This window comes from Apiospora phragmitis, assembly GCF_038363925.1.
Source record: "Apiospora phragmitis strain CBS 135458 chromosome Unknown utg000003l:1.0-2676785.0:1.0-2680665.0, whole genome shotgun sequence".
In the NCBI taxonomy this organism is placed as follows: domain Eukaryota; kingdom Fungi; phylum Ascomycota; class Sordariomycetes; order Amphisphaeriales; family Apiosporaceae; genus Apiospora; species Apiospora phragmitis.
Genome location: NW_027117401.1, coordinates 411980 through 439021, shown reverse-complemented (window position 1 = coordinate 439021; position 27042 = coordinate 411980). Strand labels below are relative to the sequence as shown.

General features: G+C 52.2%; 7 protein-coding genes across 7 annotated transcripts; 3 read left to right on the top strand and 4 right to left on the bottom strand.

The window, feature by feature from the left end:
* Window positions 1-257: 257 nt before the first annotated feature.
* Window positions 258-1160, bottom strand: PG994_002545 (uncharacterized protein; the record flags this gene model as incomplete). The annotated part of the gene is made up of 1 exon (XM_066853954.1): window positions 258-1160. The coding sequence occupies one exon, from the start codon at window positions 1158-1160 to the stop codon at window positions 258-260; it is 903 nt and encodes a 300-aa protein (XP_066719809.1).
* A 1860-nt stretch (window positions 1161-3020) lies between these two features.
* Window positions 3021-4570, top strand: PG994_002544 (uncharacterized protein; the record flags this gene model as incomplete). The annotated part of the gene is made up of 2 exons (XM_066853953.1): window positions 3021-4501; window positions 4564-4570. 2 exons carry the CDS (start codon window positions 3021-3023, stop codon window positions 4568-4570), a joined length of 1488 nt encoding a protein of 495 aa, XP_066719808.1.
* Window positions 4571-5165: 595 nt separating this feature from the next.
* Window positions 5166-6218, top strand: PG994_002543 (uncharacterized protein; the record flags this gene model as incomplete). The annotated part of the gene is made up of 1 exon (XM_066853952.1): window positions 5166-6218. The coding sequence occupies one exon, from the start codon at window positions 5166-5168 to the stop codon at window positions 6216-6218; it is 1053 nt and encodes a 350-aa protein (XP_066719807.1).
* Window positions 6219-9345: 3127 nt separating this feature from the next.
* On the top strand, window positions 9346-9978 carry PG994_002542 (uncharacterized protein; the record flags this gene model as incomplete). Its single annotated transcript, XM_066853951.1, has 2 exons — window positions 9346-9735; window positions 9943-9978. The coding sequence occupies 2 exons, from the start codon at window positions 9346-9348 to the stop codon at window positions 9976-9978; spliced, it is 426 nt and encodes a 141-aa protein (XP_066719806.1).
* Window positions 9979-10117: 139 nt separating this feature from the next.
* Window positions 10118-10988, bottom strand: PG994_002541 (uncharacterized protein; the record flags this gene model as incomplete). Its single annotated transcript, XM_066853950.1, has 3 exons — window positions 10118-10246; window positions 10636-10895; window positions 10973-10988. 3 exons carry the CDS (start codon window positions 10986-10988, stop codon window positions 10118-10120), a joined length of 405 nt encoding a protein of 134 aa, XP_066719805.1.
* A 1536-nt stretch (window positions 10989-12524) lies between these two features.
* Window positions 12525-16273, bottom strand: PG994_002540 (uncharacterized protein; the record flags this gene model as incomplete). Its single annotated transcript, XM_066853949.1, has 3 exons — window positions 12525-12626; window positions 12691-14952; window positions 15026-16273. 3 exons carry the CDS (start codon window positions 16271-16273, stop codon window positions 12525-12527), a joined length of 3612 nt encoding a protein of 1203 aa, XP_066719804.1.
* Window positions 16274-18173: 1900 nt separating this feature from the next.
* PG994_002539 (uncharacterized protein) lies at window positions 18174-20016 on the bottom strand (the record flags this gene model as incomplete). The annotated part of the gene is made up of 3 exons (XM_066853948.1): window positions 18174-19067; window positions 19130-19292; window positions 19349-20016. The coding sequence occupies 3 exons, from the start codon at window positions 20014-20016 to the stop codon at window positions 18174-18176; spliced, it is 1725 nt and encodes a 574-aa protein (XP_066719803.1).
* Window positions 20017-27042: the final 7026 nt, after the last annotated feature.

Genomic DNA, 27042 nt, shown 5'->3' with positions numbered 1-27042 from the left:
ACCGTATGCGGTAGATGGACACCCCACGTCCTAGTCATCAAATGAGAGTTCCGGTCATCACGTTTCAGATAATATCAATCCAGTGGATACTACAGAGTGGATTAGTGAATTGGCACGTAAGCGTTGGAGCCTAGCACATGCAAGGTATAGGTCATATACCACACGTGGTGGCCGAAGAATTGTACCTTTTGTGACTTTATACATGTCGTTTGCAACCCCCCTGGCTCGCCACAATACATTGGATTGATGATGCGACACTACTCTCCCGGGTCCGTGAACACCCAGTCTCCGATGATGGAGTTGGGGTCGCAGTAAAGTTGTTCAAGGTCCTCCTCCAATGGCAGTGGGATGTCCGCCGTCGCATCCCCACCACGCCCTTCTTCCGCATTCTTTGCATGCGCGTCCAGCACTGAGTCGACAAAGCCTGCCATCCTCGCTTGTTCCATGGCATTGTTCTGGAACTCTGGGTAATGGGAATCTCGCAGGGTCTGGTACATGGGCGTCTGCATGAAGCGCTGCACGTTGTTGGCCATCTCGTACTCCACCGACCGCCGGTAGGGCGAATCGGGGCGATCGCGGCCGGGGAACAGCACGGCCCACATCTCGTACCATTTCACTTCGTCCGTCTTCCCGCCCCTCCGGTTCCCGATGATCTTGTTGATCTGCGTCTGCTGGCTCTTGGTCATCCCGGGGTGGAAGAAGTCCTTCTGCGCACACTCCCTGGCCCGGATATGCTCGTCCATCGGCTCCTGCGCCGCAAAGATCTCCCCGCAGGTCGGACAGTGGTAGTCGGGGGCTTTGTGGTAGCGTATGATGTGCTGCTTCACATTCTTTCCCAGGCCGGCCGTCACGTAGGCCAGGCAGTCGACGTACTTGCTGGACTCGCTCTTGTAGAACGGGCAGGCGAAACCCCCGGTGGACAGCTTGGCCGACAGCCGCCCCTGGTCGTCGCCTTCGTCCATGGCAGACCTCTTTCTCTTCCGCCTGCCGCCGAAGCCGCTTTCGCCCGTACTCATATCATGGCCCCAGTCGACCATGGTTGGCGTTTGGCTAGAAGACGGCCGGGGCCTTGAAGCCCAGGCTGGGGCCAGGATGGGGGGAAGTGGTCGCAACTTGTTCTCGGTAGCCGGGGTTCCCGGTAGGCTGTTGTTCAAGGGCATGGTGTACTCTGTCGTGGTAGTTTCGGGTGACTATCTAGTTTCTAGGGAAGGAGGCGATTGTTATCTGGAACGTAGCAGTAATGTTAGCTTCGGTGATTGGTGACCAATCCATGGCATGGCACACTACCTGCATTCGCTCATCGGCGTAACAGCGAAGGATATGGCCAGGGTTCTCAGTTAATATGTTTTTGATGCCGGCCTGCAATTCACAGGGTATTTAACCGTGTGGTGCGTTGGCGTGAAGAAAGATAAGGCAAATAGTCAAGGTTGCTCGATCAGGCTGGCTGCGACACCAACCAGAGCCTTATCATACCCTCTCCAGGTGTCGTGGCGCAACTGAGGGGGCACGAGTTGATACGGGCCGAGGAAAGATGCTCCCGAGAAGAACGCCTTCCCATCTCCATGTATCAGCGATACCTAGGAAAGTGGCAGACTGTCGATGAAAGCTTGTGACTTGAATTTGATCTGGGAAATTGTAAGTTGTCGGAGTGCGAGACGACCTCTGCCAGACCCCGTCTTCAGCACAAATGTGCCAAAAACCTCACTGGGCCCGGCCAATCAATGAAGCCCGACACCAATGACTTCCAGCGGCATCACAATTGTTCTGAGAGAAGTTGCGACTCTAGTACCAAGGCGATACAAGCATAAATAGACTCAATTCGTACGCAATGATGTATTATATTCCTCTTAAGATCGATCGCCCTTGCCCATTCACGTCACTTCTGCTTGCGTGATATTCAAACCATGAGCTCCCCGCCGGATTCATCGCTCAGCCCGACAGTACAGCAAAAGGTATGTATCCAGATCTATAATTGTACGACTATGTGAAGATGCTGATATGAGCAACGTCTTTGATGACCAGGAGGTATTGAGTGCCAATCGCCTCGCTGACTGGCTGGATCAAGGGGCCGAACCTATAACACCAGTTCAGGGCGGTCCCAGCAAACGAGAGTTGCCCAGGCAAAAGAAGCAATCAGGATCTTTGACGAAAGATTCGGTATGCTCCCCTTGTCCTTGTTCTACGAAGCCCATCACGCTCTTTGGATTAGTCCCAGTTGACATTTATTAAGCAGACCCGGGCATTTCTAAATCCTGCACACGTCGTGGCTGGAAGAAATAGGGGGCATAGCATTATTCTCAGTGGGCTTCGGGGTAACTCATCTTCTCAATACGAAATCATCGATCAAGAAAAGGGACCTATTGGTATTTTTGTAAAGTGGGACCAGTGACTTGGCAAGGTTCGGTGTTGCCTGTGAATGTGCATTTCATTAAATGTGTTGCTTTCAATAGGTCACAGGGCTCTGTTCAGAGGGGGTGGCGTTATGCGAGGAAACCCTCCGTACGGAACAGGAGGGTATTGATCCCCGACAAGCAGGGAGAGTGGACAAAATCTCACGGCTCTCAAGTACATGAATATAGAAAAATCGCAAATCGAATATTTGTGTGCAAAGTATCTAGAGAGGGCAACTTCAGTTATTTGTTCATTCGGTATATGCGCTTCGCACTCAGATATGACTTCCGTGGACGGACGCGGATATTCCGTGTTGCAGAGTTATGTAAGATTGGTAATTAGCCCTGGAAATTTTCAGGTTCATCACAATTGTGCTGTGAGGTGCCATTGGTAGTTGCTTCCAATACAAAAGTCCGCCTGGGCGGCGAGTGTGGCATTCGACCTACGAATCACATTCGATCTGACCTGCAAGCCACCCAACAGTTGCAAAAGTCCAATTCGACGTAGTTCCGCAACTGGAAAATGTCCATTAAAACACATATTCCAGAATCCGAACCTCGACACGACACCCCGGAACCCGAGGTGATTGTTCCTCGTAAGGACCTGGTATCGAGTCGATCACCGCGACCATGCGACTCATCAATGTTTACACCATGGAAGTCGCAAATTTTCCAAGACAAGAACTGCCCATATACGCAATTCTGTCACACACATGGGCAAAGGACGAAGAGGAACTGACATTTGGAGAACTCGGGGCAGGCAAACATACCTGGCAACAGAAGGCCGGTGGCAACAAGGTTAAAAGGTTCTGCGAACTCATGAAGCAACGTGGCATTCAGTATACCTGGGTAGACACTTGCTGCATCGATCAGTCTTCGTCCGCCGAGGCTTCCGAAGCCATCAACTCCATGTTTCGGATCTATCGAGAGGCCGCTATTTGCGTTGCCTATCTACAGGACATCGCCGTGTCTGAGTGGTCTAACGACACTGAGATGCTTTCCAAGAGCAGGTGGTTTACGAGGGGTTGGACTCTCCAGGAACTTATCGCGCCCCCGGAAGTATGGTTCTACGACCAAGATTGGCGCATCATTGGGGAAAAGTGCTCAGACCTCATGCTCGACATCCTCTCCAAAACAACCCGCATCTGCCACAGCGTGCTTCGAGACGGAGGTCGCATATATGACGCGTCCATCGCCACCCGACTATCTTGGGCCGCAGGGAGACAGACGTCCAGAGTGGAGGACATCGCCTACTGTCTCTTGGGTATTTGCGATGTCAACATGCCCATCATTTACGGCGAGGGACCATCTGCGTTTCGTCGACTGCAGGAAGAATTCATTAGATCCTCAGATGATACCTCCATCTTTGCTTGGACTTCTTCAGGTTGCGAAGAGACTCGAGGCCTTCTAGCAAAGTCCCCAGATGAGTTTCTGTTATTTTCCGAGGCCTCATTCTATCCAAAGCCATTCATGTTGGCCTACGAGTACACCTTGACAAATAAGGGATTGCGAGTCAACAATCCAGCCCTGTTCAGAGAGGACTCAAAATCGGATATGATCTGGGCTTTGATGGGCCAGTCACAAGACAAGGTGACGGCAGAGGCCTTTGGTATTTCCATTCGTGAGGTCAATGGCATATTTGTGAGGACACACCCACAAAAGCTTTTGGTCCCCACGGGTGATTTCGGCCCCTTTTTCCAAGTCATTTATCTGAAGATGCACGAGCGGAGATTTGATACTTCCCGGATATCCTCAGTTCTTCATGTCTCGGATCTAGAGATGTGCCGTATTTCTAATGGATACGACTATCTCGGTTCTCTCCAAACCAATGTCCAGGCTTTGGTGCCGAAAGATTCTGGTTGGCTGCCTCACAGAAATATCGAAGGCTTGAGTCTGGCTGGAATCCACAAGAGTCATACCACGCCTCATAAAAATGGGAATCGTCTACTGCGGCCAGGCTACTTTCCCGGGGTGCACGACCCTGATGCTGATATCATGTCGTGTATTGCTACTTCGCAAGTTGACGAGAACAACACAGCTATGAGCGATGCAGACAGCGTTTCCTTCTGCGGGCCTGAAGAGGAGGATATTTCGGTTGAAACTCGAGAAAGGTTCGCCCCAATAATGGATGACTTGATCGATAATATCATGCGTATTTTTTTCCAGGCCCTAGTTCATGAGCTACGGGGCCCTTGGCATGTGCTACATGTGGACGTGGCAACGCCCAACTCGACAGGAGCCATAGATTTCACCTCAACACTCGCCACTGGGTACCAGGTAAACTCTGCTTATCAAAAAATTGTTCCGGGTCTTTTAATAAGCAACTGCTACACCTCGGAGAAGAACACAAACCACCATCCGACGATCCTTAGCTGCCCCTTTTACAAGAAGGACCCAGAGCAGTACGGGGATTGCAGATTGCCTCGCAGCTCGAACATAGCAAGCTTAAGACGACATATTCTGAGAAAGCATAGGCAGCCGCCATACTGCCCGACGTGCTTCAAGGCCTTCGGACTAGTGTCGGACAGAGACCAGCATATTGTGTCACGAGCTTGCATTCATGCGGAATCTGGTTATGTTGAAGGAATCTCTGATTTCCAAGCCTCGCTCATTCGTATGAACTATCGATATTGCAATGAAGAGGAGCTCTGGTTCCACCTTTGGGGGATCATATTTCCCGGGTCTCATAAACCACGATCAGCGTATCCGGACAATGACATTGATAAGCTCTGCCTGGTCTTTCAGAAATTTTGGAAGAGCAAAGGTCAACTCATGATGGCTTCTCTACTCAAGGATATGGGGATGCTTGAGTGGGAGTCACGGAATGAAGAGAGTGATCTAGCTTCGACTTACTCGTTGGTATACAATACCGTGATCAACAAGTTCATGGAATGCGGCACAAGGATTATCATCGAATTACAGAAGCGGAGCCCTGAAGAATTATTGGCTGGGAAACTTGAGCCGTCTCCGTCTGCTACAGAGACCGAAGTAGCCGTCGACTCTGTCCGGTCGAATCCGAGCATCAACAAGATGATCATGGCCCCGCCCATGCCATTAAGCCAGGACAACTTCACAGGGCCCACGGCAGTAAATGGTCATAACTGGACATCTATCCAAGAATCCCTTGGGCTCAACGCGGGAGGAGGCCTTGAGCCCACTGACGTACCAAACGCTTCAATGGAGAAAACCTGTTCACATTACAGCCAAAACCCTAATCACGGTGTCCCTGAGGGGACATGGAGCCTACCTGGAGCCTTTGAGGCTTCCAAAAAATTGCCAACTTCCACACAAGCAGTCGGAAGGCTCCCGTGCGAGTTCCTGGGGCTCTTTACTTGCAAAATGCGATTCAGACTTTCAGACGTGAGTGGTTGGATAGACCACATCAGATATCAGCATCTAGGAGGCATGCTTCCGGATCAGTGCTCATGTTGGTTCTGCGACACGACTTTCTCCGCCGCGAACGAGGGCGGCGATCTCTTGACGAACTTCACCACTCGGATGGAACACATCAGCGACCATTTCAAGATGGGGGGATGTGGGGATGACCATGTCCGCCCCGACAATTACATGCTCGAACACCTGCGCTTCTACAAGCTACTCGCGCCGCCCACTTCGGATACGAGACCGGCGTCGCCAAGCTGGGCGCAGAAAGCGCGTTCCAAGGGCCGCGGCAGTCGGGCGGACAGGAGAACGCTGCGCGGATCCCGGCTTTCGACCGATCCATCCCACGGACGACTTCACGAGCCAAGAGCCACTCGTGGCCAGCAGCAGACCATGGACCTGGATGCCGGTAGCCTGAGGAAGAGGCGGCCTGTTACCAGGCGCTAGCCACCTTGTTTTTGATTACGAGACAGACATCCACTGGTCCCAGAAACATCATATCAAAATGACAACACCACCCACACTCTTTTAAACATGGATCAAACTGTGTACTGCCGTTTCCTGGTTATTTCTTTACTTGTCGCACACACTATTTCTTCCGTGGTCAACGCGCGATATCTTTTCTACACTGGCTATACGACTCTGCCCCTATCTACCAAGCCTTCTCGTGTCCGGCTAGTTGCATCCACAATGGATTCTGGTGTGCTTCTGATTTCATTACAAGGAGAAATTGACAACTCCAATTCTGTTTGGGCGTAAGCAGCTACCCCGAAGAAAAAAGGGGCAGGCCAGGGAAGGATACCAAAGGCCAAACAAACTTACGTTACATCATTGAGAAGCGCTTGGTGAGACCTGTCCCCGATTTGTGAGCTCAAATAGCTGTGGAAAGGACTTCGCTTGTCTCATGTATGCTTTCTCCGTTTAGTCAATTACTTCTTATTCACACACTCTCGAATAGTGTGTTATTGAGCACTACCAACCCTACCAAGAGGTGGACACCAGCTCCGGCGCTCACACGGATTATTTCCGCACTTCAAACAAATGAGAGTCGGCTTCCCAGCCACAATCCTATCCAACTCGTCAACCCATCTATCCCACTGTAATCTCACGTTGTCCAAATGTGTGTCTTCACACAAAGTCTCTTCCAGCTCATCCTCCTGCTCATTCCAGTGTATACCCATATCAGTAGTCTCCTGCTTTTCCTGCTCCCAATTGCCATCCTGGTGCTTCTTCTCCAGCTCGGCATTTATCCGGTCCGGCCAATAACCCGCGAGGAAGTCTCGGAAGCTTTCGGTTGGGAGCGGACCCTTTGCTGACAGACCACCCAAAATATGGCACGGTTATCCGTGGCCAAGCTTCCACGGGCTGTGTGACGTGGCGATCTAGTAACGGTCAGCGAATGGGGAGTCGTCAGTCACAAAAAGCAAAGGAGACACCCCCACCCCGTCTTGGGGGATTGATGCATTAGTGTGGGCTGCAAGACATCTGTACAAGCGCATTTAGTGCCAGCTGTCATCGTGGCTGGCGAGGAAAGGTATTGGCACCTGCAATCTTTTGAGCATCTGTTTCGGGCTGCGTGCATGTGTCTGGCGCCTCCAGGGACATCCCAAACGAGCCTGGCAAAGGGATTTTTGATCATTATGCATAGGCCTGGTAAAGAAATTGCCGGAAAAGGCCAAGTTTAATCTCGAAATCTCCATGAATACGAACGATTTTCCATGAACATCTGGTGGCTTTCCGATTCGGATGCACATTCATAGAGGGGATGATTGGTTGGTTGAGGAGCAGGTCCGACGGCGGTGTTTGCTCAGCCCCCCTCCACTGTTGGTTCTGTACCCCCCTTTCCAAGAAGCCAACTCCAACATCCAGCACCACCATATCTATCTCACCATTCATCCAATTATTGTATCACCACGGCATATTCCTGCAAGTGACCCCCCCCCCCCCCGGGGGCGGCCATAGCCTACTTCACCCTTGAACAACATGCCACTTCCACCACCACTTCCGCCTGGGTTGAAGAAGTCAAGCTAAGTCGCCAGTCTGTTATAGCTTCCAAGTTGCCCGATTTTGAAAAGGCAGAAACGAGGCGGCCCCGTCGCTTTTTCTTTTACGGTCTGCTCATGGCTCCCGAGGTGTATCAGACCGGATTGGAGAGGCCGGAGGCGCTGGTGATGCGGTTAGGGTGGATCACTGGCTTTCGTATGAAGATGTACCGGATCTATTCGACTCGAGTCCCAGAAACTCCGGGTTCAGGAGCTTCCGGCGCAGGAGACCCAAACGCAAAAGTTAGGCCCGAAGCCGGGACTGAGACCGGGACAAAGATGCAGACACCTATTGTATCGCAGATTCCAGAAATGCTTCAAGCCGTCAGTAGTTAGACGGAAGGTGACCGAGTAAAGGGTCCGTGGCCTTCGTGTCACCAAGAGTGTACTTGAAAGCCCCTATTTTCCGACTAGTCTTTCTAGAAACTAGATAGACAGTCAGGGCATGCTGCTACCTTCTTTTTAGTGGATTCGTCTACCGAGTCGTCACAGTTCTTTTATTATCAGAACCTCGTGTCGAGGGGCACTCACATCACCAGGAGAGGGGGGGGGGGGAGCCGTTCTGTACTGCAGGTTACAGAGCCTGGGACAGTACATGAGAACTTGAGATGAATATTCGCACCTGCCTATCTCGGTGTCGCGTGAAGAATTCTGCACTTCTGCTCGCCAGTCTCAAGTTTGCCCTCGGGGAATCCGGCCGGAAGAATGCATGTGGGAAACAGTTCGGGGGTCACGGAAACTTGACCTTCGCTGCTTTTTCTCGTTTCCGAAATGGAAGAAGGCAGCCCATTGCGAAACGGAAGAAATGGTATTATCGCATCGAGGGAGGACATGTTTCTCTTTCCACGATATGTTTCCACAAAAGCATCCCAGTCCCCTTTTCCGTACCGCCAAAGAATCGGTATGCTGTCAAATTCGGAAAAGGTCACATCAAACGGGGCAGTGCCCCCGGTCGTGATGCTAATCATAGCATGCCATTGGCGTGGTTCCGATCCGTAGTAGTCAGCAACACGCAACACGGGACATCGCAATGTTATGTGCGGCACGGAAGAGGGGTCTGCATCCGAATCCGCGAAAGGGTCCGGATGCAAATGGCCAGACCGAGGGAGCATTGGCTGCCAGCTCACACAGGTGATCTTTATCCCTCGTCTTCTCAGGCAGTAGTTTTACCCAATTCTGCGCCAATGTAGATCATTGGTCCTTATGCACAGATGGCATGGGTCGATCGACCGCTGCCCTATCAGAGAAGGGGTCCCGGGCTTTGCTTAATTCTGATGCCTAACAGGAGTAGTATTCCTTGGCTTGGCACCGAACCCCCGTCCTCCATGCTACTAAGTCTGAGTATAATAGTACAGAGGACGATGCTCTGCTCGTAGCATGAACGGTATGATATCCCCAAGAAGCAATTCATTCGTTAGCTGAACACAGTTTTGATATACTCTTCCTCTTCTACCCATAAACTAATTGCGCATCCACCACCACTAACCCCAGCAAGTATACACGCAGCGACAACGACGACGACGACAACAACAATGGTAACCTACAGCAGCCTCTGGCAGAAACGCTGGTTCATCCCCGTCTGGGTGGTCCAGTCGGTCATCTCCCTCCTCTACCTCGTAGCCTCCTGCACAGTCCTCCAGGCCCTAGACCAAGCCCAGCGCGCCGGGGCCGCCCGCCCGAGCGACGCCGCGCTCGCCGGCTGGACCGCCTACCTGCTCGTCGCCGCGCTCGGCACCGTCCTCGCCAACCTGGCCGAGTGCTTCCTGTTCGCGCGGCGCGCGCTGAGCCCGCCGCTCGTGCTGGCCCTCGCGGCCTTGCATAGATCTTGGATGCTGTCCCCACAAGGGAGAAGCTTCTCCTGTTATCGACAATACGCTTGGAAAGGTGTCAGGGGAGTATCATGGGAACTCTACCAGCAAGATGTATGCGTTGCATTTCGGGGGAGGATTATGATAACCGTAGGATGGCGATACAGCCACTCGTTAGATGTCTATATTATTAGCTCGTTCGATTGCTATTTTTAAGCGAGACGAACGATGTTGTTATATTTTTCCGTTCTCTCATTTATCGTCATTCGGAACTTTGATATCTTATTCTTGCTCGAAATGTATTGCCACATACTTCTCCAGGGAACTGTGCTGATTGACTTTATGCACTTCCATTGAACGTATCGCCTCGAGACACATTCCCCGCAGAAGTGATGTTTTATGCAGAAATAGTAGGATTAAATGTGGCAGAGCCACTGATCGTATGGGCTGTATATGCTACTCAAAACAGCCGACATGCCGAAAATTAGCAATCCATTCATGTCTCGTCCTCTTTCTGCTTCTCGCTTTTGGCTTGCGGAGCACCTTTCTTAGGCTGGTTCTTGGACCCGGCCTCGTTCTCATAACCGCCGCCCTGCTTCTCGTACTCCTTGGCCAATTTGGAGGCCTGCAACGCTTGTTAGTATGGGTGGGGTGGTACTCGTTTGGAAACGCAGGATCGTCAACGGAAAGGATTGAAAAGCGACGTGGTGAGTGAGTGAAGAAGAAACTGGAGTAGGCGCCGGTGGTCCCCACCCCCGAATCGAACTCCGGACCCGCGTTGCGCCATTCTGCTTATCTCGCAAGCTCAGAGTCGAATTGACGGCGTATGGGTCGGTGGACGCGGTGCAAGTATGCTTAATTAACCAGCCGCACTAGCCACTGGCCAGCCACCAGCCAGGTGCAGAGTCTGAGATCTGAGGTATCCTTCCGTCTCTCACAACTGTGGAATCAAATGCAATTACCAAAATTGGCAAAAAGAGAAATAATGCCCTCACGCCGGATTGAACGACGGACCTCGTCATATCTTATCGGCCGCTGCTTGCCTTGTCGGATAACAGGTCGCTTACGAGTGACGCGCTCTACCACTGAGCTATAAGGGCAGGCTGTGTTGAGGAAAATAGTGCTAATTGAGGGATATGATAGCAGAGTGTAGGGCAAAAGAAGAGAACCCACCTTCCAGGCGGCCCACTGCCCCTCACCACCGCCAGACTTGTTCGGCTCGGCCTTGATCTCCTCCTTGAGCTCTTCACGCAGCCCCGGGTCGGTGGGCTTGCCTGTATGGCAGGGAACGGATTGTCAGTTCAGAAGTTGCGGGTAGGCGTGAGAGACTATTGTATCTCGTTTTATTCACCTTTGCTGGAAACCATTCTGTATTGTTGTATGATGACTGTCGTGGGGCAACTGTAGGATATAGTGGCACGCCTTGCAATGAAATGGGCCAATTGTAATCGGTTGACGGAGTACAGTGGTCGCATTCTCTGATTTGGTCCTCTACGTGATGGGGGACTCCAGGGGCTTTTATCTCTTTATCTCTACCTGCATATCTCACTCCCGTCTCTTCCTTTTCTTTGTCCTTCACCCATAAACGCTGTAATGTTGAGGTCATTATCGATCTATGACGGAATGCGATCGCGATTACTGCCCGCAATCATGGTCAAGAGACGCGATGGGAAAAGCAAACGACGATGCGGCTCGATTGACCTACATACACTGGGAGTTTTAGTGTCGGGAGCGCCCGTGGACTGTACGCCATTGCATCACCACTTTCGTTTCCCAGAACCGGGACTCGGATTGGTAAAGAGCCTGGCAACAGGAGAAGACGAATAGAAAACAAGCGGAATATGTACCGGGTATGCCAAATCATCTACCACCCACCTTAGAGTCAAGGCGAAGTATGAATTCGCATTAGGAGAAGCTGTCTTGCGACCGGCTTTGCTGGCCGAGAGCTCACTGGCACTGACAGGTCAAATTCAGCCCCAAAGCCAATCCACACACTGGCAATGGCGAATCTGACGGGAGTCTGCGCATCGTGTACGTTACTCATCTTGGAATATTAGAAATATACATGTATTTGAATTTTAATGATTACCCAACCCAGCTAATTATTACCATTGCTATTCAGTATGCTATGCAATCGCTATTAGAAGTTGCCCTTCTCCGACGTCCTTTTTGTCAAAAACCTACACGCAGTTCCATAACTTAGCTCCCTCGTCGCCCCCTCTACCGGGACGGAAACTGTGTATGGAGTACGTAAGTACCCTCTGTCTATATGCAATACAATTGATCTAACAGCCAGCCAGGAAGAGCTTTTGATGTTGTGTAACCCAACAGTGCGTGCATGTCTAACTCGCCAGTATCCCGAGATTTCTTCTCCCTTTTGTAGCGAGGTTGAAGAATCTCCCATGGAAGCCGCCGCCGACAGGTGGTGGGTGTTCTGCGCATAATGCCCGTCGCGGCTGTGATCCACCCCTCTGGCTCGGCATTGGCGCACCACTCCTCAGATGCGTGTATGTTCACTTAGGGTTTGCTCTTCTTTATGCAGTGTATCATTTCAGAAGATGTTCGATCGCGGCGTTGGGAAAGGCCGCGATCGATCGTGCTCTGCTTAGCGGGCAGTCCGGTCTTAACCAGTGCACGTTGGCCCGTCCAACTTTTCGCCTCCCTTTTCCCGACACAGCTCTTTATCTTACAAGTCCACAATAGCTTTCTATCCCCATGGCGACACCCGAGAAGCGGTAACTGTTCGTCGTTTCGTGTGCGTCACCTGATCCGGTCGGGCTCAGGTGGTGACCAGGGCTGGATATGGCTCAGATCGTGTGGTCGACATGCCCAATGTCTTCGGAATTGTTCAGGTTACCGTTGTTGTTGATTGAAAAAAAGACCAGTTCCTCAGATGATGCGCATCACCCCTTCTTCCCCTTGCTCTTCGCCTGCTGAGCCTTACACACGCGGTCAATATGCGCAATCAGCTCGTCGATCCTGTACGGCTTCGTCGTCACGCCATCCTGTCTCTCTGTTAGCCTCTCTGCGCAGACTGTCCACATATCGTTATTTCGAAGCAAAACTTACCATGCCCGACTCAATAGCCGCCGTAATCTGCTCCCCCCGCACGTTGGCCGTGACGCCGATGATGGGCTTGTGGCCCGGCAGCTCCTCCTGGCCCTCGAGCGACCGGACCGACTTGGTGAACTCGATGCCGTTCATGACGGGCATCTCGATGTCGCACAGGATCACCTCGAACCGCGTATACAGCGCGACGTCGCGCAGCTCGCGGTTGGCGGCCGCGATGTCTTCTTCCTTCTCCAGCGAGGGCGAGGGCGTCAGGGGCGGACAGCCGAGCAGTTCCAGCGCCTCTTGGCCATGGTTCGCCGCCTCGACAATGAAGCCGCGCTTCCGGAGCAACTTGCACAAGACCCGCTGGTTAATCAGGTTATCCTCCACGACCAGCACCATGCGATCCGCCTTCGCCATCGTCGTCGTCAACGGGCACGGCGGCGGTCCGGGCGGGACGAGCTTCAGATCGATCGGGGTGCCGCTGTCCTGGTCGGGCGCGACGACCAGCGGCGCAGCGGCCGTCGTGAGGCCCAGCGTGCGGGTCATCTGGATGAGGGGCTCGACCGTGACCGAGGCGCGCCGCGGTGCCGACCCCTTGGGCGTCCGGACGTAAAAGGCGAACGTGCAGCCGTCGCCGGCGTCGCTGTGCAGGCCCATCTGGCCGCCCAGCATCTCGGTGATCTGGCGCGAGATGAACAAGCCTAGCCCTGTGCCGCCGTACTCGATGTGCGTCTTGGGCGACGCCTGCGCGAAGCGCTTGTAGAGCACCTCCATCTCCTCCTCCGTCAACCCCTTGCCCGTGTCCTGGACGCGGAAGCACAGGTACACCACCTCATCCAGTACGTCGAACTCGGGGTGGTTCTCGTGCGTCGGGCTGACCGGCGTCGCCGGCTCGTACCGGCGCGGTACGTACTCGACGCCGAGGTCTTGCTCCGTCGGCGGGTCGGCGAGCGTGGAGACCGTGATGTCGATGTTGCGAACCGCCGCGGTCTTAGTGAACTTGATGGCATTCGTCACCAGGTTGATAACAATCTGCAGGAATCGATTGGGGTCAAGCAGGATGTAGTCCACTCCGAGAGCCGTCAATGACGGGTCCTCGGTTATCGTCAGGGAAATTCCAGCCATCTTCAGTTCCGGCTCGAAGATCTTCACCGACGTCCTCACTAGAGTGACCGGTTGCACTGGTATGGGCGAAACCACCAAGAGGTCGGCATCGAGCTTGGACAAGGTGAGCACGTCATCAACAATCTGTTTCTGATGCTGGACGCAGTACATGATGGTATTGGCCGAATCGATGGCGCTGTCCAGGTGCGACCGCAGGCTGTGGAGAACAAGAATGTTGTCAGCCGGAGAAGCTATGTCGTCCGGCACGCTATGAATGTCGTCCAGGCATTTTTGCATCGCCTCCACCACCTCTTCGCCGCAATGAAGCACCGCCGAGAGGGGGTTTCGGATCTCGTGGCTGATCATGTCGATGAATCGCTCCTGGTGGGTCTTGAGCCGGATCGCCTCGTCTATCTTGTCTGTCAGGATCTTCTCGGCCAGCTTCTGTGCGCTGATATCGGTGACCCAGAAGTTGACGTAATCCACGCTCCCGTCTGCCTTGAACTCGGTAAAGCCCGTGACCAGGATCCAGACCGAACTCTCAATGGTCTCGTCCCCGTCTTCCATCCGGAACACCTTGTCCTTAAGCTTGAGTTCCATCGAAAAGGGGTGCGCTTCCTTCTGCAGTTTTTGAAAACACTCTTTCCAGGGTTCGACATGAGCTTCGTCCAGGTACGGGATCCACGGCTGAGGTCCCTGGACCTGCCCTCGGGTAAAGCCATAGTAGTCGTGCCAGGCATCGTTGCCGTACTCCACATAGCCGTCCTCGTCAGTTCGAACGATGCCAAGAGGGCAGTGCTCTGCGTAATTCCGCCACTTCCCCTCGGACTCTTCGAGCTCTTTGCTACGGATGAGCAGCTGCTGTTCGACCCACTTCTGCTCGCTGATGTCGATGGTCAGGCCCATGACCGACTCCACCTCGCCGAACTCGTCCAGGTCGGCGTAGACGGCACTCATTATCGTCATGTACTCCGAGTGCATGTGGCCTTGCCGAAAGGGCTGCTTGACGCGGAACTGGAACTGGCCACCCTTCTTCTCCGCAATGACCCGGGTCCACCACTCTTCTACCAGGGGCTGATCCTCGGCGACCACGTTTTCGAGCCACTTGGGGTACTGCGTCGTACCGGGTGGCACGCCGGCGAATCTATACCAAGCGTCATTGGCGTAAAGAAGCTGTGGAGTTATGTCAGTACGCAGTTCGGCGACCGGAAAGGGGGGCTGGGCTCGTGTGCGTGAGAGTACTTACATCTCGGTCGGGTTGGGCAATTGCGAGCCCGACGAGTGAGCGCTCGGCGAACTTGGTAAAGCGCCATTCGCTCCTCTCGAAATCCATCGTGGCCTTCCTGATCAATTCTGCTCGAGCCTTCACCTCGTCGGCTAATCTGATCTTGGCGATCTGCGACCCAATGGCCTCGCCGATGTAGCACAGGAAGTCTGTGTAGGCCTGGTTGTAGCGTCGGTACGGGTTGAGGCCGACGATAAGGAAGGACACAATCTCGGTCTCGAGCTTGATTGGCACAATGACGAATTGATGACTTGGTAACCCAAAACCCTTCCATCCGACCCCCTTGAGCTGCTTGGATAGACTTGGGTGGTCCGACTTCAACACCACCATCTCGCCTTGCTCGAGGGCCTCGACGACGACTGGGCCAAAGCCGTCCAGGTCGTGGTGTATGTTGAGGTATTCCCTCGCCAGCTCATGGTCTTCGTCGACCCCTATTGAGCCTTCCAGATGGCAAGTGAGACTCGGCTTGGAGGGAGGTGCGAGCATGCTGGGCTTCTGGTCGACCGAGTACAGCAGTGCGAAAGGAAGGTCCCTCTCGTCTTGGCTCAGCCCCACAAGCGTGGTGGCCCAGAGGTCCTTCAGGGTCGTGGTCCTGGATATTTTGTGGGTGAGTTGCTGCACGCAGTCGCTGCGTCGCTTGTTGATGACGTGCATGGTGAGGTCGTGCGGCGTCCCGTACGAAGCCATGACTTCGCCGTTCTCGCCAATGAGGGGCACGAGTTTCCAGTCGAAGTACGTCTCTTCCAGAAAGCCGTGCCTCTCCATGAGCAGCATGGAGGCGTCTCCCGATGCCGGTTCCGCCGTCAGACGTTGATCGGTGATGATCTTGTCAAAGAAACTCCAGAAATCGGGGAAGACATCAGCGGCGTCCTTTCCCATGATGGTGGGGTGTTTGTTGCCGACGAGCGGAATATAGGCCTCATTGTAGAAGATGGTGAATTTCTCTCCCCAGTATATGATGCAGGGCGCCGAGTCGACAATGACCATGCGAAGCAATTGCCGGAGCTCTTGAGGCCACTTCTCAATCGGACCAACGGAAGTATTGGCCCAGTCGACATCGAGGACAAATTGCTGGAATTCCGTCAAATGATCGTGACGGGTGCGGGCCAGCCAGTTGAAATTGCAGCGAGCAGGCACCGCGGGGGCACCAAGCTCCCCTGCTTCAACAGGCTGCCGTACTTCATCGTCTCGCGATACCAAAGATATCATTGAGGAGAGGCCGTGAAAGGCCGGAAGGTGCTTGGTCGGGGGTCGAAGGATTTTACTGTTCAGGTATAAGGGAGGGAATGTCGACCCAACAAGCATCCGTGTCAGAAGCGCATCGAGGTGGCCACAGGCAGCGCGCCCACCCGCTGTCGTGCGTTTTCCTTGAAGGTTGGTGGTGGATGGTGGATGGTGGTGAGCTTGGCTCGGTCGGCGGATGACGAGGAGGGGACTGGATTGCCCTAGGTTAGGATGCAAGAACACCGGGAGTCGCAGTGGTTGCCGAAAAGGCGATTCTCAGTTTCCTTTCTTCTCGGTGTCTTCCGTCTGTTCGTTTTCTCTCCTATTCTTGGGACTGACGTGAGTGGACGAGAGGGAACATTTCTCTCATTTTCTTTTTTTCCCTCCTTCGTCGCAAAAGAGGGAGGGAGGACGCGCGACCGTTGTGCACGCCACCACCCGCCAGTGCCTTACGGAGCGTTCTAGACGCACGTCGTGCGGCGGGCTAGTGCAGCAAAAGACAGGAGCCGCCAATGGAAGAAGCACCCTAGCCCGCCCAGCATAAATCAAGGATTCGAGTTCACGATCGCGATCCCCTTTGCTCTCCGACCTGCCGGCTCACCATTGGAAATTTTACATGCGCTTGACAAATGTTTAGTCGTCTTCGGCAAATGGGAATTGGCTGGTGGTGGGGGGTGTGTGCCTAGCCTGCAGATAGAAACATGGCTTCCAGTCAGATTGGAGGACGGACAGAACGGGCTGCTCTAAATGAAACCGAATCCTGCCAGAACAAGACTGTTGCTGCTGTCATGCTGTCAATCACGATCAAGTCGCATCCTTCCTGTTCCACATTCGTCAGACTAGGCGATGATTCGGTTCCCCTTTTGGGATTCGGGTGATTGCTTTTTTTTAAGGCTGACTGGGCGACTCGGATTCTCTTCTCGGCAGGCTCGCCGGCTACTTCCTGCCTTTTCTGTTTTTTCCTTTAATTACAAAAAGAAGAAGAAAAAAAAGTCTGAAGCGAATTAAGGATTTGCCCGAGCGTCCAGCACTTGCATATTTGTCGATCTCCCGCCCCAGCGTGTCCAATTTTACCGTCGGGATGGGCCAGCATCACGAATCGGTTGACGTGCCGAAATGCTTGTCCGCCATATAAACATTCTGCAGGTCCTACCTACTACCAAGGATGGACGCAGCACACGCTTCCTGGTAGATCTTGCAATCAGGCTTCCATACCACATTCTTATTAGCATTCGTGTAGTAGGAACCAGATTTCCCCAAGACACAGCGTTTCATCTGGACAATCCCTAGTCAGCCAACCTCGGCAAATGATTTCGAAGCTAACGGAGAAACGGTTACACTGATGTGACAGACCGGACTCTAGGCTCTAGGTAGAAGGGGCCGTTTCTTCAACGAGGTGAGCAATTGGCAGGCCTAGCTAGTACATGTAGCTCATGTATGTAGACCCACGCGACCAAGCGAATTACATCCCGACATTGGGTTAACTCACAACGTGGGATACAGAACTGGTCACCGAGGTGTTCAGAGAACTATCTAATGTCGTATTCAGATACATGTGCTCTAGGGGGTGGGATCCATGTGCTCCGCACGTAAAACAGTGAAGGCGGCCCATCAAAGTTGCCAGAGAAAATTCTCCGATACATATCTGCTGTGCCCGTGCTCGTGCCCGTGCCCGCCCGAGTCAAATCTGTTGCATGGCTTAGAGGGGCGCTATTTCTTAGTGGGTGCGCGCTGCCCCTCACCCCCCTCGAGGTCGTCTTCAGCAAAACTGCCAGACTGCCGCAGTTCTCCTGTCGGCCATCCATCCATCCATCCATTCATTAGCTGGGGCACCGCCACCTGCATCGCCGTATCTATCCGACGGCTCACTCTTCGGTAGGGGGACTTAATATGGCGGAAATCTGGGTTTTCGGATAGAAGACCATGGGTTACTTGAGCGCCTCAATGTCTCCCCGCTGTACGACTGCATGCTCAGTGTCTTGCTGCCACTCACATACTCGGGGTCCGCTTCCGCCGCGCGGCTCGGCTGAGGCGGCACGACCTCGTACTTGAATGCCGATGTCAGTCGTGCCTGGCACTTCAGGAACAGCGGGTTCTCGGCGTCGTACGGCTGCACTCCCGAGTCCAGGCTCGTCGTGCGCAGCTGTTTGGCGTGCGCCGCCCAGAACCCCGGCAGGTAATGCCTGCACCATATGTTCCACTCTCTACTATCGGCGTATACCGCCAGTCTGATTCGGCCCTCAATGTCTTCGTTGAGCGACTGGTTATATCTGTCTTGGAGGGATTTCGTCGTGGTGGCTTTAACGAAGGTTTCATACAGGGAAATGCGCTTGTCTCTATCCATTTTGCTCAAGTCACTGAAGTATCCTTCGCTGTCGCGCGGTAATAGGCATACGATGAGCCGGCAGACCAGGTCTCGCTTCCTATGGTAGGCCATTCCATTGTCCAAGAGAGTATACACTCGGGCGGTAGGTACTTGGGTTGTCACGATGGATCTGACGCCGGCTCCATTCGAATATGTCAGTCGCGCATGGATCACGCTGTCCTTGCTGGCTCCCGGCTTGTGGAAGCTCAGGCAAATGTCCCGAGACTGTCCGTATTGGATGTTTCCGAGAGGGATGGACAAGGTTACTCCATTGCCGTGCTTGCGTCGCGTCATGGCTAGTGACTGTCCTGTTGATATCTCGAGTCTCACCCCTTGCACCACCTCTAGGTCCAGGCAACACTTTGTGGCGAAGGTCGATTGCAGATGGACTACTGCATTCACCATGACGGTACACTAGGGGGCTGTGAGTACCTGGATGGTTCACCATGATCACACAGAATGCAGGGATGACTTACCAAAACGCTGGAGTTAGGTATGAACCCATAATAACCCGTTCCGACATCTGCTATGGCACTCAATAGGCCGGACCTGATACCTTCGCCGAATCCGAATGTATAGATGGAGGTTGGTAGCGACCCACGTGCCCGGAGAGCTTTTGCATAGCCCTCGCGAGGCGTGCTAGGACGTATGTCAGACTTATACCCCGATCTGGTAGAACGAAGCTTTCATCTTACCCTTTGTTCGGCTCGCAATCAGTAAGCAGCATGAGCGCAGGCACTTTGCCAGAATCTGAATTTCCATGGAACAGTTGCAGCCCCCTCTGAAGGCCCGCCCACAAGTTGATCCCTGCCTCAGTCCGCAATCCGCGGATGATGCGGTTAGTCTGTATCTTGTTCTCCTTCGTCATCGGCAACAGCTGGTGGACAACCCGGGCTTTGGCGCTGAATGTCACGAGGCCCAATCTGTCATTCTCGTCCAGCGTGTGCAAGATAGTCAGAGCAGCGTGCTTGACGATATCGAGTACGGTGCAGTCCGTGTTCTCATGGCGTCCATTTCCCTCTTCGTCCGTTTCCATGGCGGGAGCTAGAAATCCCACGCTCCTGGATACGTCTAGGACGAGCACTATATCGCAGGGCACATGGGCCGTCTTGAGCTGCGCAGGCTCCTTGGGTGGGGCGATTTTGATGAGCAGACCGTCCAGGGACTGGAAAGGGTGGATGGTGAGTTCCGGCCTCGCTTCTGGGTCGGTTGGCATGGTCGCAGTCCGGGGTCCGCCTTCTTTGGCTTGGACCTTCGCCGGGCGCTCATCCAAGGCCTCGTCTGATAGGCGGCGTTTCGTCCCAATTCGCAACTTTGAGACTTTCCCAGTGAGTCCTGTCTTCTTTTCCAGGGGTTCTGCCATGTTGGCAATGTCTTTGGTGTTGATGTTAGTGTCACTTTCCTTAGTGATAGGTTGGTTGATGTTGTTGTTCCTATTACATTGCTTGCTGGAAACAGTTGGAAGTGACTTTTAGCCGAAGACATCTTTATATGCTCTGCCCCGCATACTACAGCAACCTCACCTTTTTGAATGCGCCTACAGGAATGCTTCTGCCTAAGGGATCGACTTACTCTTACCTAGCAATAGTCACTGAGCAATGCCCAAAGGAGTCGTGGTATGAAGATGTGACTCTGTAGAAATAAGGCATACCACAGTGTAGCTCAGTCAACCACTCTGCTATGACAAGAGGAAACGTGTTTTGGGGGGACGAACACTGGAGGTGAATCACGCTGACAAGTTATTTATACCTAGAAAAGATTTGCCAGTGAGGGCATCATTCCACTACAAACATCGCAAACATCGCAAACAACGAGTGTTTGCTCATATCCTTGATGTATGAGAGTTGCCGTACAAGAGCAACTGGCTAATTATCCTTGCTGCGGACCTTGAGCCGGCCCCACCAACCAATGAGCAAACAATCCCGGACTAGCTGAAAGTGTACAACAATACCCTACTTCGTTACGGGCAATCAGTTTTCAACAGGTATTTAGCCTGTCGCTTTCACCAGGTGAAGTTCATATGTATATTGGAATCAACCTTGACTTTTCTCAGGCCAAGTTGGAGGAAACACAGGAAACATGCGTTGCCTGCCCCTGTCTGTCACCGGACATTGTGTTCCCGGTGACTAAGAGCCGTTGCAAGCCAATCCCTGCCGCAAGTCCTGCCGTTGTCAGGGGCCCCTTTACCAAGCCTGAGCGCTAGCCATCCCTTAAGACCCTAACAATTGTAGGGCTGACTGCCTTCTAGGCCCCTGTTGCCTGTCAGCCAAGGCCGCCTTAGGTAAGCTCCTTTTCTTTGGTGCACAGCGAAGCGGATCAATTCATTGTGCTAAAAGTCCACTAGTATTTCCCAATTTCAACCTCTTTGCTCGAAATCATGCCCCTGTGATGTCATACCAAAGTCCTGAGTCGAATACTAAGGGGACCTAGATGCAACTGGCTCGCTCGCCATTGGATTATTCCACTGCTGAACAGAAGCAAGCAGCAAAATAGGGGTTATCTACAGAAGAGAAACAGGGGGGATTCACCACGTAGCTTGCACGATTTCGGGTACGATCTTGTTTCTGAAGGCTTCTTTCTCCCATGCACGGCGCGTAGCATGGGTATCCTGGCGGGCCCGCTGCGTGATCTCCAAGATCGCTACCGCCAATTGAACCCTTATTACCATCATTGTCGCCGCCCCACTGTCGTTTCTGCATTCTTCCACATACCTTGGACAGATTGTACTTGCGGCAGTATTCAGCGTTTGCCCCCGCCGCCGAAGGCCCTCCATTCGTAACTCCCTTGCGCACCCAGAGCCCCTTGATCATATGTATGTACGAGTACTGAGCCGACCGCAAAACTTCCCGCGCCGCCGGGACGAGCGAAGCCGCGAATTAGTTCCGTTGCGCATCGACTGCCGGGCCCAGACCTTCCGGCCCGGAGAGGGGAAGAGACCTGCCGCGGGCAGCGGGTTCTCCGAGATGCGAGAGTTGGACACTTGAAGCTGTATTGCGGTAGGTTCCAGGATACTGCTTGGAAGATGATACTACAGAGGTGCCTTGGTGATAGTAACACCCTTCGTGTCTGCCTCTGAGTGTTGACAGGTGATGCTGAGCCCCTTATCAGTATCAGCACCGGTATTATCGCCAGATATGTGCTTTGTAACACCACGAGGGCCTGGACGCAGGCGAGAGATGGGTGTCGATGGGTTGTATATTGAGGCCGCGGGGGTGATGGCGGCACTCACTCACTTCGTCCGCAGTAGGCTGGGCTATGACAGATACCACAGCCGCCCCATTGCTACCAGTCTTCGATGCGTAGCTGGCGCAGGTGCTCAACGCTTACTCGAGTGGTTTGTGTAACACCTGAGCAGAAAGTACACTCATGTAATGAATTAATAGGCCTTCTAGATAGTGTACTGCTTGAGCATCCGGCTGGCGAGCATTGTCTCGGTGACCTACAAAATACATCGGGGGTTCCACACCGACGAGTCTATAGGGGCACCCAGTGGACAATGCACAGTGGTAGAATCTGGATTGACCATATCTATGTGACAATGATATAGACATGGAAACAACATAGAGGGAGACAGCATAGCCATTGAACAAGTATGAAGGTGATTAAATGAGTGTGAGCCATCTTTAGCTAATGATTGCTAGAACGGAGCAGGGACCCTAACCGAGACCAATCCGCTGCAGATTATGGTCCGCAATCGATAATAACGAAACAAGCATCGAGTTCATAGCAATACCGAACAATAACCGGGCCGAAGCTAAACCAGCGAAAGTAGAGAATGTGTCCCATATTCAGTAAGTAAATCCTGCCATCCTCATACTTAGGGAAAAGGGTTGCTAAAGACAACACGACCCCAAAGCATATAAAAGGTGCGGCAGTGTGATTACAGCCGTCCGCGCTCTTCCCCAACTTCGTGTCGAATTAAATCATCTCAATATAACACCCTATTCGGGTCAAGGCGAGTGTCTGTTGGGACAGCGTTTGTCTATATTTATGACCTCGAATTTGTTCTCGTTAGTGAGTTAGTGATGGTGCAGTCCTTATCACAATCTTCCTCATGTTCCGAGCCCTCTTCTCCGGTGAGACATTTACCGCAGTCATAGTATTCGATTCAATATTTGCACGCCATGGTAAGCTTCTAAAGTTAGATTTGACTGTGGCCAATCTCCTTGTTCATAGTGTAGAGGACTTACAGGTTGGATAGTTTAGACTGAACGCGATGTAAGATTCTGTGAGAGCTGGTATGCAGTAATTACTAGGTTTGCAATGTGAGTAATAATGAGTATCCTTCCTATCTCATAAGACTCAACTAGGCTTATATAGAAGTTCTGAGCTGCGTGCTCCTTTGTACCATAGTATATCTAATCGCCAACATCACGATGGTCCAATAGGGTTTTCTTCACCTCGATGCGGCGTTATTTAAATCGTGTTCCATATTAGCAGATCTTGATTTTGACACGGACTCTCTGTTACACATGGTGACATACGTATTGCAAGTAGGTAGGAATGTACTTTCCAAGCCAACAGCCGTTCAGAACTTGTTAGGTTGGTTATTCAAACCCAAGCTTTCTTTGATGCCGATTCTGGTTTCGTCAATCCTTCAGTCTCGTGATCTCGTCACGTTGTATGGTACTCGGTTGTTGGGTAGAGCAGAATTCACATGAAAGGGGTATTTTGAAATCGCAAGTGCTTGTAATTTAGCTAATAGGCGTGCCAGAATGTAACTGATAGCGTAGGCAGTCACTTTAATATAGACTTGAGGCTACGCGTACTTAGTGATGTGCTCATCACTGCACTGTGTGATGATGATTAGGGAGTATATTCATTCAAAGCTCATTAACACCTTTGAGCTGGCCCATCCTGCACATTTCAAATCGGCAAGGATAATGGCATGATTTTGACTGGATAAAATGCTTTGACTTTCCACCGAGTGGAAGACAGATTCAAACGTTCTCACTATTGTCCTAGATCACAACCACGTTGATGCGCACTTGGAGACAACCTCTACGTTGGAATAGGTCGTGTAGGTTGTCTACTTCATCTACCGCAATCCGTATTTCTAGGAGGTTGCCGAGAGTAGGCGCATCAAGTACCCCCCTACGCGAACAACAGACCGCTATTGAATTGCATCTTACGGCCCTCCTACAATGGGGATCAAAGCCAAATGCCATATATGACCCGTATGTACAAGTCATAGGGTCCCGGCAGAAGCAAAATGCGAGACTTTTTGAATGTTCTGAGAGGCTCTCTTTGTGAATGAACGGACATGCAATCCTGTCGGGGACTTGTTAGCCTCAGCCCAAGCAGTGGTGAAGACTAGGACCTGGGCTGTTAAAGTAGCCTGGAGCGAGAATGGTACTTAACTACAGAACTGTCTCGGTAACGCAGACCGTGGAATGGGCTGCCCGGGACTGTATGGAGTGTGAGAGAAGGTTAGAAGCGACGCTTCCATTGCTGGAATTACCGTTGGTTCTTGTGATACGGTCACCGTTCTGCATGTTGGTTAATAGCCGAGAGTAGGTGGCTGGGTGGCCCCCTCCATCATTTCTCTTGACAAAGGCCTCGGCATTTAACAGCTGGCCTGAAAATGGTAAATTCCGAGTGCCCAACAGCTGATTCTAAGGAATGAGCCAGGACGCATTCGCCATTGCATCTTGGTCAGACGTTCCCCGGATTCACTGGGGTAGTGCCTTGGCTTTCGTAGTCCTGAGGCCAACGAAGGGGTTTCTTGCCTGAGGCAAGACTTCCCGTGTGCCTGGAACTCAACTTCTGCAAAGCCTTTAGTAATAAACCATTTGCTTTTGAGTAGGAATTCGATACGAGTCCGATACGACTGGATGGAAAAGAATTTTCGTTACCCACCCACCACAAATTGCTTACTTTTTCTTCAACTTCAGTTGACTTCAGCTTGCGACTCCTTGCCCCCTCTTCCCACCCTTCCTCATGTTGGAATAACTCGGGTAGCTGCATTGCATTACGCGGTGTTTTCTGGTTTGCGTGTGTAACCGAGCACCCAACAATTATTGATAAATCATAAACCGATGAGTATTAAAGAGGTACCCTGTTCTTCGAAGTATTCAAATTGACGATGAATTGGCAGGTAATATTCGTCATCAAGTTCTTGAGCACTCGTTTCTCGGAGTGAGTGGAAATAGGGCTATGCCACTGCCGACATAGCCAAACCGAACTTGTAGTTCGGTAAGTATCCGCAGCGGCTCGGTCCGCACAGTATCTGCACTAGACGCCAAGTAAGGGGTGATGGCCAATCCCTGTCAGAGTCCCGGCCCTCAGAAATAAATTAGGACACCCTTGTGCCAGTAACTCGGGGGTGTTGAGCTGTGAGCACCCTGGGGCCGGGTGGTTTGGGAGGTTGAATTTCAAACTCCTAACACTTCATGTTAAAGGAGGGGTGTCAAAATGAATCTAATTATGACCAGACTATGAGTATGTGCAATAACCTAAACTGTGAATAGTCTAGGTACACCCGTAATGAGAATCAGTATACAGCGGCTTTGATGCTCTTGCCGGGTTTGTCGATATTCTCATCACCACGGAGAACGGTATCACCCTGAAGGACTGGATCGAAGAATCCTTGGACCCTGTGAGGTGACACCCTATCAGGATATTATTTCCATGCGGGAACAGCAGCCACTCCTTCAACCTCGCGTGTATCTAGAATCTTTTCGGACTAGCCGTCGAAACCCTTGCTACGTAGACAAGCAGCTCGTGTCCGGAAAATACGCGATCTGAAACAAGGCCTTCCCCGACCAGACCAAGGTCCGAACAATGCCTCGCAGCTAGGAAGACGACAGAATATTCAGCTTAGAAGGCCATACCTTGGAGGCCGTGGGTGCCGGCTATTGCGGTATGAATGGGATCTCGTTTTCGAGGGTGTAGTTCCTGGGCGTGATTAGTATCTCAGGCGATTCTGTCTACAGCGAGGCGCTCTTGGGGATTGCCGATTCCGCCCTGCAGAGCCAACGCGACGCCCCATAAGGCCCATCGATACCCTCGCGGCCTAAGAGTCGGCCTCGCCATCCCTTCCTACGACCGGCCCGTAGCGTGAATAGAACCTTCAATATCGGGGCGTGGAGGGGGTACTTCTCGACTCCAATGAAGGTGCCCAAGTGCTTCTTGCAGCATGTAAGCAAAGCTGGGGACTCTATAAATACGTGGTGGACCTACTTGCGAAATGCCTTCTATTAGACCCAAGATGCCATAGTATGAGTTGGGGTAAATATCGTGAACTTACCACGATTTGCTCCATATCAGCCGGCTGGACCAAGAATATGGAATACTTGTACTGCTCGTTCCATTCACTGTCGCGGCCGGGAAGCTGACTCTCGCCGACTTACTCCATGATCATGGTATCACTGGTGGCTTTAATCTGATGGGCAGGGCCCTTTGCCCAGTGGTACCTAATAGCGATACCTCGCATCACGATGGACAGGAGTACTCACAATGCTCCCGTTACTTCTATCCAACAATCTTATAGAGAAATTAGAGGAAGGCAGGGGCTGTAGTTACCCCTTTTACCAAAACGCCATTGCCACTACAGCTGAATGAGGGCATTGATTCTCACTCCCAGTGAGGAGGAGTTCGTGTCGTCCTCTAATCAATCTGGCCAAGGTTGCAACACTGAATCAACAATTGAGAGGACCAATTTTATGTGCAATAGTCCCAGATAGGGGCAAGGAGAAGGTCTCTGCATTTACTTGGGACGATTACCATGATCATAGCCCCTAACAACGCAAAATACAAGACCAATTCAGGGGTGCAATACAGATGTTCATCTCCTTCCACCATTCATGTACCTTGCACGATCAGCCTGGTTGCTGGTTGCTGTGTGTGGAGATTTTTAAGGACTAAAAGCACAGTGGGTTTATCTTGGATGCAACCTAGGTTCAGAAAGGTCTAGTCGCAAATTTTGTGTCATCATCAGCAGTCTAGGGACCTCTTTCAAGATTGGTCGGATGCGCACAGCCTCAATGTCAAGGTTACTATTTTCTTACGTACATAACAACGGCCACCTCGGGGTGGTATTTGTAATCCAGCATCCAAGTAACACCTTCTCTCCGCATCGAGAATTGAATGAGCGAACCCCGTGCAGCACCATACTTTATCCAGGAAACCACCACTAACGGTAAGCCCTGAGCAGCCATTACTTCAGATCCGGCGAAATGGATCTCGGCTTTTTGGATTCTTCCTCCCGGCTCGGCTTAGTCCTGAGGACGTTGCTTTTGCTATGCACGGCATGGATAGCGCAGTTCGTTTATCGTGGTATATCCGCGCGGGCGAGGTTTCTACGCATGAGAGCCCGCGGTATCGTGAGTGTTGCTGGTCCTGCATCTCTAAAAACAGTATATACTAACGCACACCCTCACAGCCCATC